The sequence below is a fragment of the Pristis pectinata genome, chromosome 20, assembly GCF_009764475.1.
Source record: "Pristis pectinata isolate sPriPec2 chromosome 20, sPriPec2.1.pri, whole genome shotgun sequence".
NCBI lineage: Eukaryota > Metazoa > Chordata > Chondrichthyes > Rhinopristiformes > Pristidae > Pristis > Pristis pectinata.
The window spans coordinates 15,084,654-15,099,203 of record NC_067424.1 but is presented as its reverse complement, the minus strand read 5'-3'; the positions used below and the strand labels follow the sequence as shown (position 1 = coordinate 15,099,203).

The 14,550-nt window shown below is 43.3% G+C and overlaps 1 protein-coding gene across 2 annotated transcripts in view; it reads left to right on the top strand.

The window, feature by feature from the left end:
- The first annotated feature begins 2,283 nt into the window (after positions 1-2,283).
- Positions 2,284-14,550, top strand: part of LOC127580993 (ataxin-7-like protein 1) — a 44,311-nt gene continuing 32,044 nt past the window's right edge. For both annotated transcript variants that reach the window (XM_052035034.1, XM_052035033.1), the window contains exon 1: positions 2,284-2,393. In XM_052035034.1, coding sequence (XP_051890994.1) covers positions 2,291-2,393 — 103 coding nt within the window. In that variant the 5' untranslated portion in view covers positions 2,284-2,290. The remainder of the gene's footprint in view (positions 2,394-14,550) is intronic.

Here is a 14,550-nt window from a genome sequence, read left to right as displayed (position 1 = left end):
CACGGGAGAACATACAAACTCCTTATAGACAGCGACGGGAATCGAACCCCGATCGCTGGTGCTGTAATAGTGTCACGCTAACCGTTATGCTACTGTAAATGCCCGTGCTGTGTTTCCTGCCAGTCTTCTCTCCTGCCTTTATCAATTTCTTGGTCCTCCTTTGCTGAGCTCTAAAATGGATCCCAATCCTCAAGCCTCCTGCTTTTTCTGGCAAATTTATAAGCCTCTTCCTTGGATTTAACACAATATTTAATTTCTCATCAGATGAATCAATTTTCCTTTTGTACCAATGGAATATACATCTGCATCCATGCATTATTTCTTGAAATGCTAACCATTACTGAACTACATTTTAAAGTACTCCCCACAACTCTCTTCTCATGACACCATAGTTCCCCTTGTTTAGACCTAAGATCCTGTTTCACATTGAGCTTCTTCACTTTCAAACTGAATGTCAATCTTATCCACACTGCCCCTCCAGTAGAACAGCCCTTCTCAATACTCTCCCTCCAACAGTGCAGCACTCCCATAATAGTGATCCACTGACAGAGAAGCACTCCTTCAATAACTCAATGGAAGTGACTGCTTGGACTTTGCTCAAAACACGAGGTATGACTCAAACTGCTAAATGTTAAATTTTGAGACACTGACAACTCAGTCACATTGATGCAAGTGTGAAATTAGAGCTATCCAGCACAGAGACAGGCCCTTTGGCCCATCTTGTCCATGACGATCATCAAGTTGTAATATTATTACCACAGGGTTGAGGATTTTTTTTTCTGATGAAATACAGATATCCTGCAGCTAAATCTTGGGTCTTAGACATGGGTCACACAGTTCCCTTTCTCTGGTCCCTTGTTACTGTCTGAGGTCAAATCTCTCCATCTCCATCTCTTCCGCCTCTATACGATCACCCACCTTTTTCCCAGTTCAGATGGAAATGAAACCCACATCCATGCCTTTGTTATTTCTAATGATCTGCTTTCTGACAACATAATTCACTGATGTGCTGACTGTCTGTCCACATTCTACCCTGCATATACTTAAGTGTATCTGAAATGCTGCCAGTGCACACTCTACATACAAAGTTATCCAGGGAAGTGCAGCTGTCAACAGCTTCTACAACTTACAAAGCACACCACAGGAAGCCTTTAATAGTATTGGAAGGAATGCAGCATAGGTTTAACAGTATGATATTAAAAACATGAAGTGCTGGAAAGACTCAGATCAGACACTATGGAAAGTAAAACAGAGCTAATGTTTCAGGTCAATGACCTTTCATTAATTTCCAACATCAGAAGTTTTATTTTGGTTATCATTTATCAGAATGATACCAGGAATGCAAGGACAATATTACAACAATGATTAGAGTGGTATTGCCTGTTATTCAAAAAATCAAGGGTTGATTTGATTGAAATTTTCAATTGGAGAAAGGTGAAGCAGGTGAGAGAAACCATTCTGCCTTTTGGGTATTCTAGAAGTAGGGGGCATGGTGAAACTAAGGGTGATAGTTACTTGGAACGCTGGCTGATAATAGATTTGGTTAACTAATGTGTTAAGAAAAATGACACAAGAAAGATTGTAGATGCTGGAAATCTGAAGCAACACAAAAAATGCTGGAGGAGTTCAGCAGGTCAGGCAGCATCTACGGAGGGAAATTAACAGTTCATATTTTGGGCCGAGACCCTCATTTCCCTCCATAGATGCTACCCGACCTGAGTTCCTCCAGCAGTTTTTGTGTGTTGTGCAAGAGAAATGACAAAAAGAAATGGTAAATAGAGTTCGATTACATTCCACTGTGTGACAGCGCAGGCTGGAGCTATTAGATGGTCTGCTCCTGATTCTGTTTTCTCACTTTGCTAATAATTGAGAATAAGCTGATGGGGTGTTAACTATAAGAGTAAAAGCAGAAAATACTCAATAGGTCAGGTAGCAGAGTTAATGCAGGAAATGGAAAAGAGGCGTTGATTAGTTGGCTGGGAATTTTATTTATCTACTAATGCACGTGGCCAGTTTAGCACTTTAGTACTGGTGAATGCAGACAACACTGGTTAATGGTCATTGAATTGCAGACCAAATGCCCTGATAGACCGTCCGTGTTGCTGGCGCGCCCACTACTGTCGCTTTGGGATATGTTGCATAGTTGGCACCCCACCCCCAAACCCCCTGGTGGCAGAAAGTGAGCACTGCAGCCTCGGACCAGCCCCGCCCGCTCACACGCCGACGCCGCTAGAACGCAGCGTGCCGGGAGCGCGCGCGGTGATGGCGGCTCGGGAGCGCGCAGTGTGTGATGATGGCGGCCTCGGAGCGCAGGCTCCCGAGTCCCGAGGCGTTCGTGGGCCAGTCTTGGAGCAGTTGGATCGAGCGGGCCGAGGCGCTGCGGCTGTCAGACGGTGAGTGGGCTCGGTACCAGTGGGGAGGCCCTCGCCGGGCCACGGGGCCTTTAACGGCTCGATTGCGAGCGCCTGGAAATGGTTTAAACGGACAGCCTGTGACCGGCCTCCTCCCGCACACAGACAGCAGCCGGTGGGTCCTAGCGCCCTCCCGGTGAGCTGTGACATCTGGGCTTCCGCCGGGTCCTAAAGCCTTCTGGAATATGCAGATGCTATTAAACCCACGGAGGGTAACGGGCACCATTCATGCTTCGGTGGGTAGCACTCTCTCTCGCAATCTCAGTCAGAAAGTTGAGGAATGAAGTATCACTCCATAAAATCCAGGCTGACTCTTGGAGAGAGTGTTGTACGGTTGAAGGTACCGTCTTTCTAATAAGGCGAAGCCCATCACTTTCAGATGAAGGTAAAAGATCCCACAGCTTCTGTTTTGAACAACATGAGAGTAATTCATCTTACAAAGTCTAGTGAATAGGCAAAACTAGCAATTGCGTTATATCGTCGGCTAATGTGAGTTCATCCACTTTTGCGAGAGAGAGAACGGAAAATGCTTTAATTAGTGAATTGCTGGGAGCAGTGGAGGTCCAAAGAGACTTGGGGGTTTATGTACATGGATCATTAAAATGTCGTGAAGAAGTGCAGAAAATCACCAAAAAGCCCAATGTAGTTCTGGTTTTTATACGTGGAGTACAAGAGGATAGAAGTTATGTGATGCTGTATAAACCCTTGATTAGCCACTGGAGTATTATGTACAGTAAGGAAGCACACTTTACGAAGGATATATTGAAAGGAGTGTCAAGAATTTACTTGAATAACCTGGAATTCTTGGAATCTAGGCTAATGTAGTATTTCCTGCAATTTGGAAGGAAAAAGGATGATTTGATTGAAGTTTACAAGATTTTAATCATAATGCAGATTAGATTGGCAGGATGAGGACCAGTGATTTTGTCTAATAATTGGAGTTGGATGTTTCAGGAGCAGCACTGAATAGACAGAATGGAACTTTTTTTCTCAATTGATATCAGGTCAGCTATTAAATGCTGAGACTATTAATGTGGGAGACAGGCTGCAGATCAGCCATGATCATATTGAATTGCAGAATAGGTTTGCAGGTCTAAGTGGTCTTCTCTTATTCTTTTGACTTTGCCATCATGTCCTGCTGAATATTTATCATGGATGTAGTGTCACTGAATCTAAACGTAATCATCTTGCTAATAATGGAAGTTTGCTCTTGGTTTCCCAATATCTTTCATTACAACAGTGACTAAACTTTAAAAGTACATTAAAAGTACATAAAAGCTGTCAAGCGCTTTTGGGACATCCTATGGCCTTTTATTGATCACTGGAGATTTTCTTGTGATATGAACATTTTGTTTTGTCAAACACTGTAACCCTAGGAATTATGTGGAGTATCTCACAATTCCAGTTTGCATCCTGTTTGTACTAAACATTGTTAGTAAAGACCTTGATGTGTCATTGTCTAACTAGCCAGCCTCCTGTGAAGCTGAGGCACAAATACTTTCGAAGGCACTGTTGTATCCTTAGTCTGTGTGGGACAAATGGAAATGGCTACAATGGCTGGCCTTGGTGTTTCTGAGCTAAGGGGACCAAAACTATCCAGCCACCCTGCTGAAACAAGCAAGCATCTGCAGAAAAGGACAATGGCTATCCAGTCACAGAAGACACCAATGAATGCTCCCTATCTGAAGTTACAAGAAATGAAAGTTCTTAATAAAATGTTGAAAAATATTTAAAAGGTTAATCAAATCGCTCCTTTTCCTTCTAAATTCCAAGGAAATCATTTTTTCTCTTTAATTTTTCCTAATTTAACATTGGGGTGGGTTTCAAAAGGCTCCAGGTGCCTGTGAAACTGAGACCTCAAAGACAATCAACACTGCATTGGGAGAGTGGGATTCAAACACTTGGTATACTATCGATTAAAGTAAGTAATATTTATGGCCTGGAAATGACTGGTACCCTGCAAACCAATACAACTGATGTTGCCTCCCCTGACAGTGTCAGTGAATTAGTGTAGAATCTATTTTCTCAAAGTTTGAAAGTTCCATTGCTCTCCAAACTACCCCCCAATGGCAACTCTTCATGTATCTCCCTACCACCACCACCCCCCCCCCCCCCACCAAAAAAAAGGGATTTGAACTTGTTCAAAACTCTGCTGTGTGTAACCTTACTGACATGAAGTCAGGCAGCCCCACTCATGAGAACAGCTCCCACAACCTTGTGGTAATTGTCCCACATCTATTAAATCATATTTACTTTTCAAAATTAATCTGCTTTCAAATCCCGTAATGCTTCACCCTTATTTAGTTGGCTCTACAGTCCTCTGGGGCCTCTGCACTTTTCCATTTCTGTTGTGCATTCTTGATTTTCATAGGTCCATCCTTGTCAGTGCCTTTAGATATTTACATCCTAAGCTCTTTGGATTTCCTCTGAAGCTCAGTGGCTTTCTATCTCTTCTTTAAGATGTTCCTTAAAAATTAACTCTTTGAGTAAGTATTTGATACCTTGACCTAATATCCCCTTTTCTGATTTGGTATCCAAGTTTGTTTAATTATGCATCTGTCAAGTGCTCTGAAACACTTCACTTCCTTAAAGGCATGGTATAAATTGCACCCAGTTAATCTGATTTTGTTCTCAGCAACATAGGTCTAATGACCCTGTGTAGCATTGGCATATTGTGCTGTTGGGTACAGATCTGTCCCTATATATCACTGGAGTATAGCAATAGTAGAACAGGTCTGTCATCATGTAACACTGGATGCAGTACTGTTGAGGACTTATCTGCCCCATGTTGCATCAATGGGATGTGGTACTGTGGGAACGGATCTAAACTTGTAAAATATTGTGGTACAATACTGCACATAGAATACAGGTTTGTACCCCTCCACAAATGATGTACGTTACTCATCGTGCAGATATAATGTTATGTTACACTGTGGGTATGCCTGCTTCTCTCCAGTACTGGTGGGAACAATTCTTTCTCTCTGTGTAATACGTGGTATAGCATTGACAAGTACAGATTTGTCCTCTTATGAGATTGAGGTACTGTACTGGTAAATACAGGTCTTTCACTGCATAACACTCTCACTGTGCCCCTAAGGATTGTAGAGATTCGATGGGATGAATTAATGCTGTGGTTCCCAATCTTTTCTGACTGAAAGCCCCACTTATTCACACATGGTAAGATACATGCATTCCCTTGACTGCTGGTGACATCACTGGCTGCTCCTTTTAAGGAGTTTGGGCCGACCCAAGGATCGCTAGTAATTCAATGGCTAAGTATATTTGTGATTCTACTCCAAGGCTAAGCAATTCAATAGCTAAGTATATTTGTTTTTACTTTGTGAAGTTTCTAACTAAGTAATCTCAATATTGCTAAAGTTTTACAGACTTCTGAAAATCTTTGCCACCCCATCCCAAGAAGGTGCCTACCTCTAAGAGGAAATCACTGAATTAAGGAGTTTGGATGCTAATTGTTATACTTGAGCATTTTCCCTATTGTGTATCAACCTCATTCTCTAACTAACCCAGCACTAGTACTGACTCACTTGTTAGTGACACTTTATTATATTCAGCCCCTACTACATAAACTGAAAGGAGAAGTGTAGGATCTCTACCAGCTGTTGAAATGGTGGGGGTTGGTGTGGTTGGGTTGGTTTGGGTTGATCCCAGCTGGTTTCCCCCAAAGCCAACATACTGCACGATTTGGCATGTATGAAGCTTCCTATTTGGATTGGCTCCAGGAAGCAACTGAGTGCAGCAGGTGATGATTCCATTGCTGTATTTAATTTGTCATGTTTTCCTCATGGTGCGTGTGCGCAGATATTTCTCGACCTCTGGTTGAAACCTTCCCATTGACAATATCACTGCAGTAACCTGGGATGAGCATACAAACCTACGGCCTAGATTATTCGGCATCTTCCGTCAGATATGGCTATGTTGGTAGCATTCTTGCCTGAGCCATTCCAGAGATTGAGGATGCAAAATAGGCAGATACTCCAAGTGCTAGACAAAGAGAGGGCTACACTGAATTGTTTGTTAAATGGAAGTTCTATTTAAAAAAAATATCCCTGTCACTATTTTGAGGAACGAGGCAGTTTGCATTGCTGTAATGAGCAGTGTTTGTTCCTTGATCAACATTATTGAATTTATTATCTTGTCTTCCTCATACTGCTGTTTGTAAGATGTACTGTGCACAATTTCTCATGGTCTCCACATAGCAAAAGCCATGACCTTCCCTTCTTTCCATCTGATACTGGCTGGGATCTCCCAATGGCAGATACAGACTCTCAGACAATTCCCTAGCCAATGCTATTTGGGTATCATTTTCTTGCGGATGTTGGCAGACGAAATTGGAAAAACAATGGCCCAGATCTTCTGGCTGGCAAGCTGTCTGGGCTCCTCAGTCACTGCCTTTGAAGCTTGCTTCTACTTGGAGCAGATCTCTTAGACGCTCCATGAAACTCAGAACAGCTCATTGCTTATCTGAGTGTAACTGGCCCTGCCCCAGAATTATCATGCATATCAGTGAAACCCTATCTCCAGGCTCACCAGCAGTCAAAACTGTCTTTGAGATTGAATGTTTGTGAATGTCACTGGCATTTTTAATTCATTAAAAATCAAAAATAATTTAAAATGCTTCAATGCAGTAAAAGCAATTAATTACAATTAGCTTAATTGAATAAAAAGAAAATTATCTTTTGCTTGTCCTTCACTCCGTAGCTATTTCTGCCCATTGAAATCAGTCAGAACCTGGTGCAATTCAAAGGGCAGATTTCTCAAAGTTTGCATTCCTTCATTGGACTCCCAAGTGTAGTTCAATGCCGGAGTACACGAGTGCTGGTTTTGACAATCAGCTGATTTCTTCATTGGGAATCCCGAACTTTTGCTCAGTTAAGTTGGTAAAATCTAGCTGTTATGAACGAGATTGCCAACTTTTACGTGTAAGATCCATCCTGATCAAACCCAGCCAACTCCTAGTGATTCCTAATTGAATTGGCAGAGAAGACTGTTATCCACCGACGTAGAAGATGTGGCATAACAGAGCAAAAAAAACAGGTCCAGAGAGGAGAAGGTACAACTGTAACAGTCTGAGCATCTTTGTAGCCACATTTACACATGAAACTCAATAGCACATTTCATTGGTTAACAGCTGGCCCCAGGACTCTTGGTTTGGAGTGTGGTCAGGGGAAGCAGGGACCAACTGAACTGGTTCCTGCCCCTGCTCACTATCCAGTCATCCCACTGAAGAGGGAAAGTGTAAAAACAAACTGCTGGAGGAACTCTGGGTCAGGCAGCATCTATGGAGGCAGAGGGATAGTTGATGTTTCCAGTCAATACAGTGCATGAGGACTGAGTGTGAGAGTAGCTTGGTGTTGTTTGTGATGTGTACAAATGATTTGCGTGAAAATGTAGGTGGGCTGATTAGTAAAGTTTGCAGACAACATGAAAATTGGCTGAGTTATGGATGGTGAGGAAGGTTGCCATAGGATTCAGCAGGATATAGATCAGTTAGAAATGTGGGCAGAGAAATGGCAGATGGAGTTCAATCTGGACAAGTGTGAGGTGTTGCAGTTTGGGAGGTCAACTATAGGAGGAAAGCATGCAATAAATGGCAAGACCCTTGGGAGCATTGATGTACAGATGGATCTTCGGGTCCAAGTCCATCGCTCCCTGAAAGTCACAACACAAGTAGATAGGGTCGTAAAGAAGGCATACGGAATGCTTGCCTTTATCGATCAGGGCGTTGAATATAAAAGTTGGGAAATCATGTTGCAGCTGTATAAAGCTTTAGTTCGGCCACATTTGGAGTATTGTTTACAATTCTGGTCACCATATTACAGGAAGGATGTGGATGCTTTGGAGAGGATGCAGAAGAGGTTCACCAGGATGTTGCTTAGATTATAGAGTATTACCTCTAAGAAGAGGTTGGACAAACTTGGATTGTTTCCTCTGGAGTGTCAGAGGCTGAGGGGCAACCTGATAGCACTATTATTGGAATCAGTTTATTATTGTCACTTGGACCGAGGAACAGTGAAAAACTTGTCTTGCATACTGTTCATACAGATCACTTCATTACACAGTGCATTGAGGTAGTACAGGATAAAACAATACAGAATGCAGAATAAAGTGTCACAGCTGAGAGAAAGTGCAGTGCAGCTAGACAATAAGGTGCAAGGTCATAATGAGGTAGATTGTGAGGTCAAGAGTCCATCTCATCGTACTGGGGAACTGTTCAGTAATCTTATAACAGCGGGATAGAAGTTTTCTTTGAGCCTGGTGGTACGTGCTTTCAGGCTTTTGTATCTTCTGCTCAATAGGCGAGGGGAAAAGAGAGAATGTCTGTGGTGGCTGGGATCTTTGATTATGTTGGCTGCTTTATGAGATAAGATAAGGTATCTTTATTCGTCACATGTACATCAAAACACAGTGAAATGCATCTTTTGCGTTGAGTGTTCTGGGGGCAGCCCGCAAGTGTCACCACGCTTCTGGCGCCAACATAGCATGCCCACAACTTCCTAACCCATACGTCTTTGGAATGTGGGAAGAAACCAGAGCACCCGGAGGAAACCCATGCAGACACAGGGAGAACATACAAACTCCTTACAGACAGCGGCCGGAATTGAACCCGGGTCGCTGGCGCTGTAAAGCGTTATGCTAACCGCTAGATAGGGTAGATAGTCAGCATCTTTTTCCCCAGGGTGGAAATGTCAAATACTAGAGTGCATAGCTTTAAGGTGAGAGGGGAAAAGTTTAAAGGAGAGTTATGCAGCAATACATTTACACAGTGGTGGGTGCCTGGAATGCACTGCCAGGGGAGGTGGTGCAAGCAGATATAGCAATGTTAAAGAGGCACTTAGAATGGGCAGGGAATTGAGGGATACAGACCATGTGCAGGCAGATGTGCAGTTTAAAGTGGCATCATGGTTGGCACAGATGTGGGCTGAAGGACCTTTTCCTGTGCTGTACTGTTCTATCTTCTATGGTTTCTGGTGAGCGCAGTCAGATATCTTGGTGACATTTGCAGTCAAACATCACAAATACAGAATGGAGACACGAGAGACTGCAAATGCTGGCAATCTGAATTCCTCCAGCATTTTGTGTGTGTTGCACAAGTACAGAATGACTATTATCATGGACAGTGGCAGTTGGCAGGCTGTTCAGCCTCTGGAATTATCACAGCAGTTGTGATCACAGGCATTTTCCAGTGGGATGCATGGGAGTAGTGTGCTCAGTGGATAATTTTATTCTGAATTGAGATGCCATGGTCAGTGGGGAAGGACCTAAAGGATGCAAGTTTTGATTTTAAAATAAGAAATAGGTTTCATTTCTGTGGCAACTTTCACAATCTCAGAACGTCCCGAAGCATTTACAGAGCAGTGGTGGACTGAATGACAGCCTGGATTTTATGGTTAAGTCCCTGTTCTGGTCTCGAACTGTCAACCTGCTGATTTAGAGACAAAAGTACTTGTCACTGAGCCACACACAGACAGAATAACAATCAACAGCACAACTCCTACTCTACTTTCCCTTCCGTAATCCGGGGATAGTGATTTCATTTGTAGCAACTGGAGTGGGCTAGAATAAAAAGGGAGGATGCAGTATCTCAGTTACACTGAGCCCAGATAAGGTTCTGGAATACTGTGTGCAACTCTGGACATTGTACCTCAGGGTATGGCACAGGTATATGTGAATGTTATTATGGCTAATGGTTCACTTTTGAGAAAATAAGTTACATAAAATAAGTTTGAATTCCCTTGGGTTTAGGTTGAGGCTTTATTTATCAATATATTTAAAATGTTAAGATATTTGATTGGGTGGGTCCAGAAATGTCACTTCTTTCCAAACGGGCAATGTGGATGTAATATTAAAATTAAAGCCAGACCATTCAGAATATATATGAAAGCACTTTTTCAGAGAACGTAGCAGAAATCCTGAACTCTTTCCCCCCCAAATACATGTGGATGCTTGGGGTAAGTTGGAAGTTTGGTTTCACTAGTTTGTTTTTAGATCAGGGTAATGAGGGTTAAAGAGCAAGTAAATGTACTTCATGGTGGGACATATGGAGGACCTGTGTTCAAAATCGATGAACCCCGCACACTGGAGTATCAACACAGAATGCCTGGTTAGGACTGAGCTGAAGTGCTTTGTCCTAACCAGGCATTCTGTGTTGATAATCTAGGAGATGGGTCCACCTGCTGTTGGAGGGGACTGATGAGACAGCAGAGTTTGTCTGTGGAACTGAAGGCTGGTGATAATTGGCACCTTGGATGACAAAATCTGTAGGAGGGCAAAGAATTCCTGGAGCTGTATTCCAAGGAAAGGAACAAATTGTCCTTACTGTGGTGACTCATCCCAAATGAGCACTTAATGAACTGTGTCAGTTTATTTGAGTAACCCTCCTATTATAAATAGGAAGGTGCAACAAATAAAGCTCCCAGTCACTGATGCTGAATCTCAACAATTTTGGTGTGTTTGAAAAATTTCTGTTTCAGTTTAAGTGTTTGCAATTTGGGAAGTATATTTTCTTTTTACACTAGTGCTGGGCATGCACTCAGCTCTTCAAGAACAGTCAGTTGGCGATTTTTAATTTGTGCTGATGGTTGGAAGTTAATCTAGTCACAGGACTAATGGGTAAATTATTGGACTAGGGACCTGGACTAATAGTTCAGGGACCTGAATTCAAATTGCACTACTGCAGCTGTGGAATTTAATTTCAGTTGATATTTCACCAACTTTTATTGATGCACCATAGAAAGCATCCTCTCTGGATGTATCACGGCTTGGTATGGCAACTGCTCTGTCCAGGACCGCAAGAAACTGCAGAGAATTGTGGACACAGTTCAGCACATCGTGGAAACCAGCCTCCCCTCCATGGACTCTGTCTATACTTCTCGCCTCCTTGGTAAAGCAGCCAGCATAATCAAAGACACCACTCACCTGGGACATTCTCTCTTCTCCCCTCTCCCATCAGGCAGAAGATGCAAAAGCCTGAAAGCGTGTACCACCAGGCTCAAGGACAGCTTCTATCCTGTTATCAGACTATTCAACGGTTCCCTAGTGTGATAAGATGGACTCTTGACCTCACAACCTACCTCGTTATGACCTTGCACCTTATTGTCTAGCTGCACTGCACTTTCTCTGTAGCTGTGACACTTTACTCTTCATTCTGTATTGTTTTACTTTGTACTACCTAAAGACACTGTGTAATGAATTAATCTGTATGAACGGTATGCAAGACAAGTTTTTCACTGTACCTCTGTACAAGTGACAATAATAAACCAATTCCAATTTTGGAATTAAAAACAGTCGTACTAATGATGATTACAGAACCACTGGAACAAAACAAAAGCTGGAGGTACTCAGCAGGTCAGGCATCATCTATGGAAGTGGAGGGATAGGCAGCATTTTGGGTCGAGATCCTGTATCATGACTGAGTGTAGAGGAGAGGTAGCCAGTATAACAAGGGGAAGGGTGAGGCAGGAGCTGGCACGTGATAGGTGGAACCAGGTGAGGAGGGGGATGATGGCAGATGGAGACAGGTGGGGGAGGGAGGGGGAAGGCAGACATAGAGGCAGATGTTGGAAAGTGGTAAGTGGAGACAACAAAGGGCTGCAGATTCTGGGATCTGATAAATAAGGAAGATGATAAGTGGAGCTAGATAAAGGAGGGGTGATGGACAGAAGGAACCAGTTGGGGAGGAGATAGGAGACCCTGTGGGTTAAGTGTGTGGGTGATAGGCAGATGGAATCGGGTGGAGGAGGGGAAAGAAAATGGATTACGGAGGTTTGGGGGGTGGGCTTGGAAAGAAGGTGGGTGGGGGCAATGAGAGAACCTAGGTTCAGGTGAGAGAAAGGAACACAGTGTGGGTTACCTGAAATTGGAAAAATCAATGTTCATGCCTTTGGGTTGTAGACCACCCATTTGAAATATCCTCCTTTGTCAGGAAACGTGGCTTTCCTTCTACTGTGGTCGATGGAGCCCCCACCCACATCTCCTCCATTTCCCACACTTCTGTTCTCACCCCACTTTCCCCCTAGACAGAACAGAGGTGGAGTTCCCTTGGTTCTTGCCTTTCACCCTGACAGCATCTGCATCCAACATATTGTAGTTAATTATTTCTGCCAGTAGCCACGTGATCCCACCCCTTTCTGCTTCCCCTAAGGTCCACTATCCCTACCCAACCCTCCCTGTCCCCTGGCACTTTCCCCTGCAACCACAGGAGGTGCAACACCTCCTCCCTCACCGTCATCCAAGTGCCTAAGCAACCCTGCAGGTGAGGCAGAGATTCATGCACACCTCCTCCAACCTTGTCTATTGTATCCAGTGCTCATGATGTGGCTACCTCTACATTGGCAAGACCAAGCATAGATGAAGTGACTGCTTTGCTAAGCACCTGCACTCTGTCCGCAATGGCCATAGCTCCTGGTTGCGTGTCATTTCAACTTCCCATCCCATTCTCACACTGACCAGTCTGTCCTCAACCTTCTCCACTGTCATAGTGAGGCCAAATGCAAACTAGAAGAACAGTACCACATAATCCACCTGGGTGGTCTACAACTCAATGGTATGAACATTGAATTTTCAATTTCAGGTAACCTGATCCTCTTGTGTTCCTTTCTCTATCCTTCTGATTCACCCATGTTCTCACACTCCCCTTTCTTTTCAATTCCCCTACCTGGTTCCATCTGCCCATCACCCACGCACTCACCCACTGGGTCTCCAATCCCCTTCCCCACTGGTTCCATCTGCCCATCATCCCTCCTTTATCTGGTTCCTTACTTACCAGACTGCACAATCTGCAGCCCTTTGTCTCCACACCACCTTCTAGCCTCTGTCTCTACTGCTACTCTCTCCTCCCCCTCCCTGGCTCCATCTGCCCATCATCCCCCTCTTTATCCCGGTTCTACCTAGCACCTGCCAGCTCCTGATTCAGCCTTCCCCCTCACTTCTTTATACTGGCCATCTCCCCTCTGTCTAAATCCTGACAGGATTTCAACTCAAAATGTTGACTGTCCCTCTGCCTGCACGGATGCTGCCTGATTCACTGAGTTCCTCCAGCAGTTTGGTTTTTTGCTCCAGATTCTGGTATCTGCAGTCTCTTGTGACTACAAAACTACTAGTTTGTTGTAAAAACCTATCTAGTTTGCTAATGTACTTCAGGGATGGAAATCTGTTGTCTTTACCTGAATTAGCCTGGATGTGACTCTAGACCTATGAATTTTAAGTGTTCCATGAAATGACCAAGCAAAGCACTGTGTTCAGGGTTAATTAGGGATGAGTATGAAATGCTGGCCATACTGGTGACCAGTGATGGCTTTGCCAATATTTATTCTTAAGTAAATATTTTTTAAAAAGCAAGGAAGTGTTCCTGAGGCAGCAATGAGTGAATTAAAGAATCCACCACCAGTTCAAAGAGTTCCAGTAAGATTACATTGTCACTACATGCAGTAATGTAGATGCTCTGTGCCAGCATGTGGTTCACTGGTAGCAGCTTCACTGATATATCACAAGGTCATAGGTTCAAGACCCAGTATGTTCCTCACGATAGTGACAAATTCAACCCCAGCACTCCCCCACTAGCACACCACTGCTCTGTCAGTCTAGATTACACAATGCCACATAATAGACTTGTTAGCAAAATTAAAACTAGGGGATTAAGGAAGCAATGGCAGGGTGGATATGAAATTGACTGAGAGATGGAAGTCAGAGAGTAATAACAAGCGGTTGGTTTTCAGACTGGAGTGTGCAGACTGGAGTCTACAATGGTGTTCCCCAGGGCTTATAATTAGGGCCAGTGCTCTTTTTGCTACTTATTAATAGTATATACTGGTGATGATAAAACTCAGAAATGTTTGAAAGTGACAAGGAAATCCATAGACTTTGAGAAGACAGACAAAAAATGGGCTTTGAATGGAGATTAAATTTAATGCAGAGAAGTGATGCATTATTTGGGAGGAAGATTAAGAAGATGCGATGTAAACTGAATTATACAGTTTTTAAAGAATCGCAGAAACTAAGATCTGTGGGTGTATAACCAATTGAGAAGGCTGTAATAGAGATAACAAGACCTGTGTTTTACAGAGCACAAAACCAAGGAAGTTATAAATCACTTTATAAATGACTGATTAAAGTATTGCAT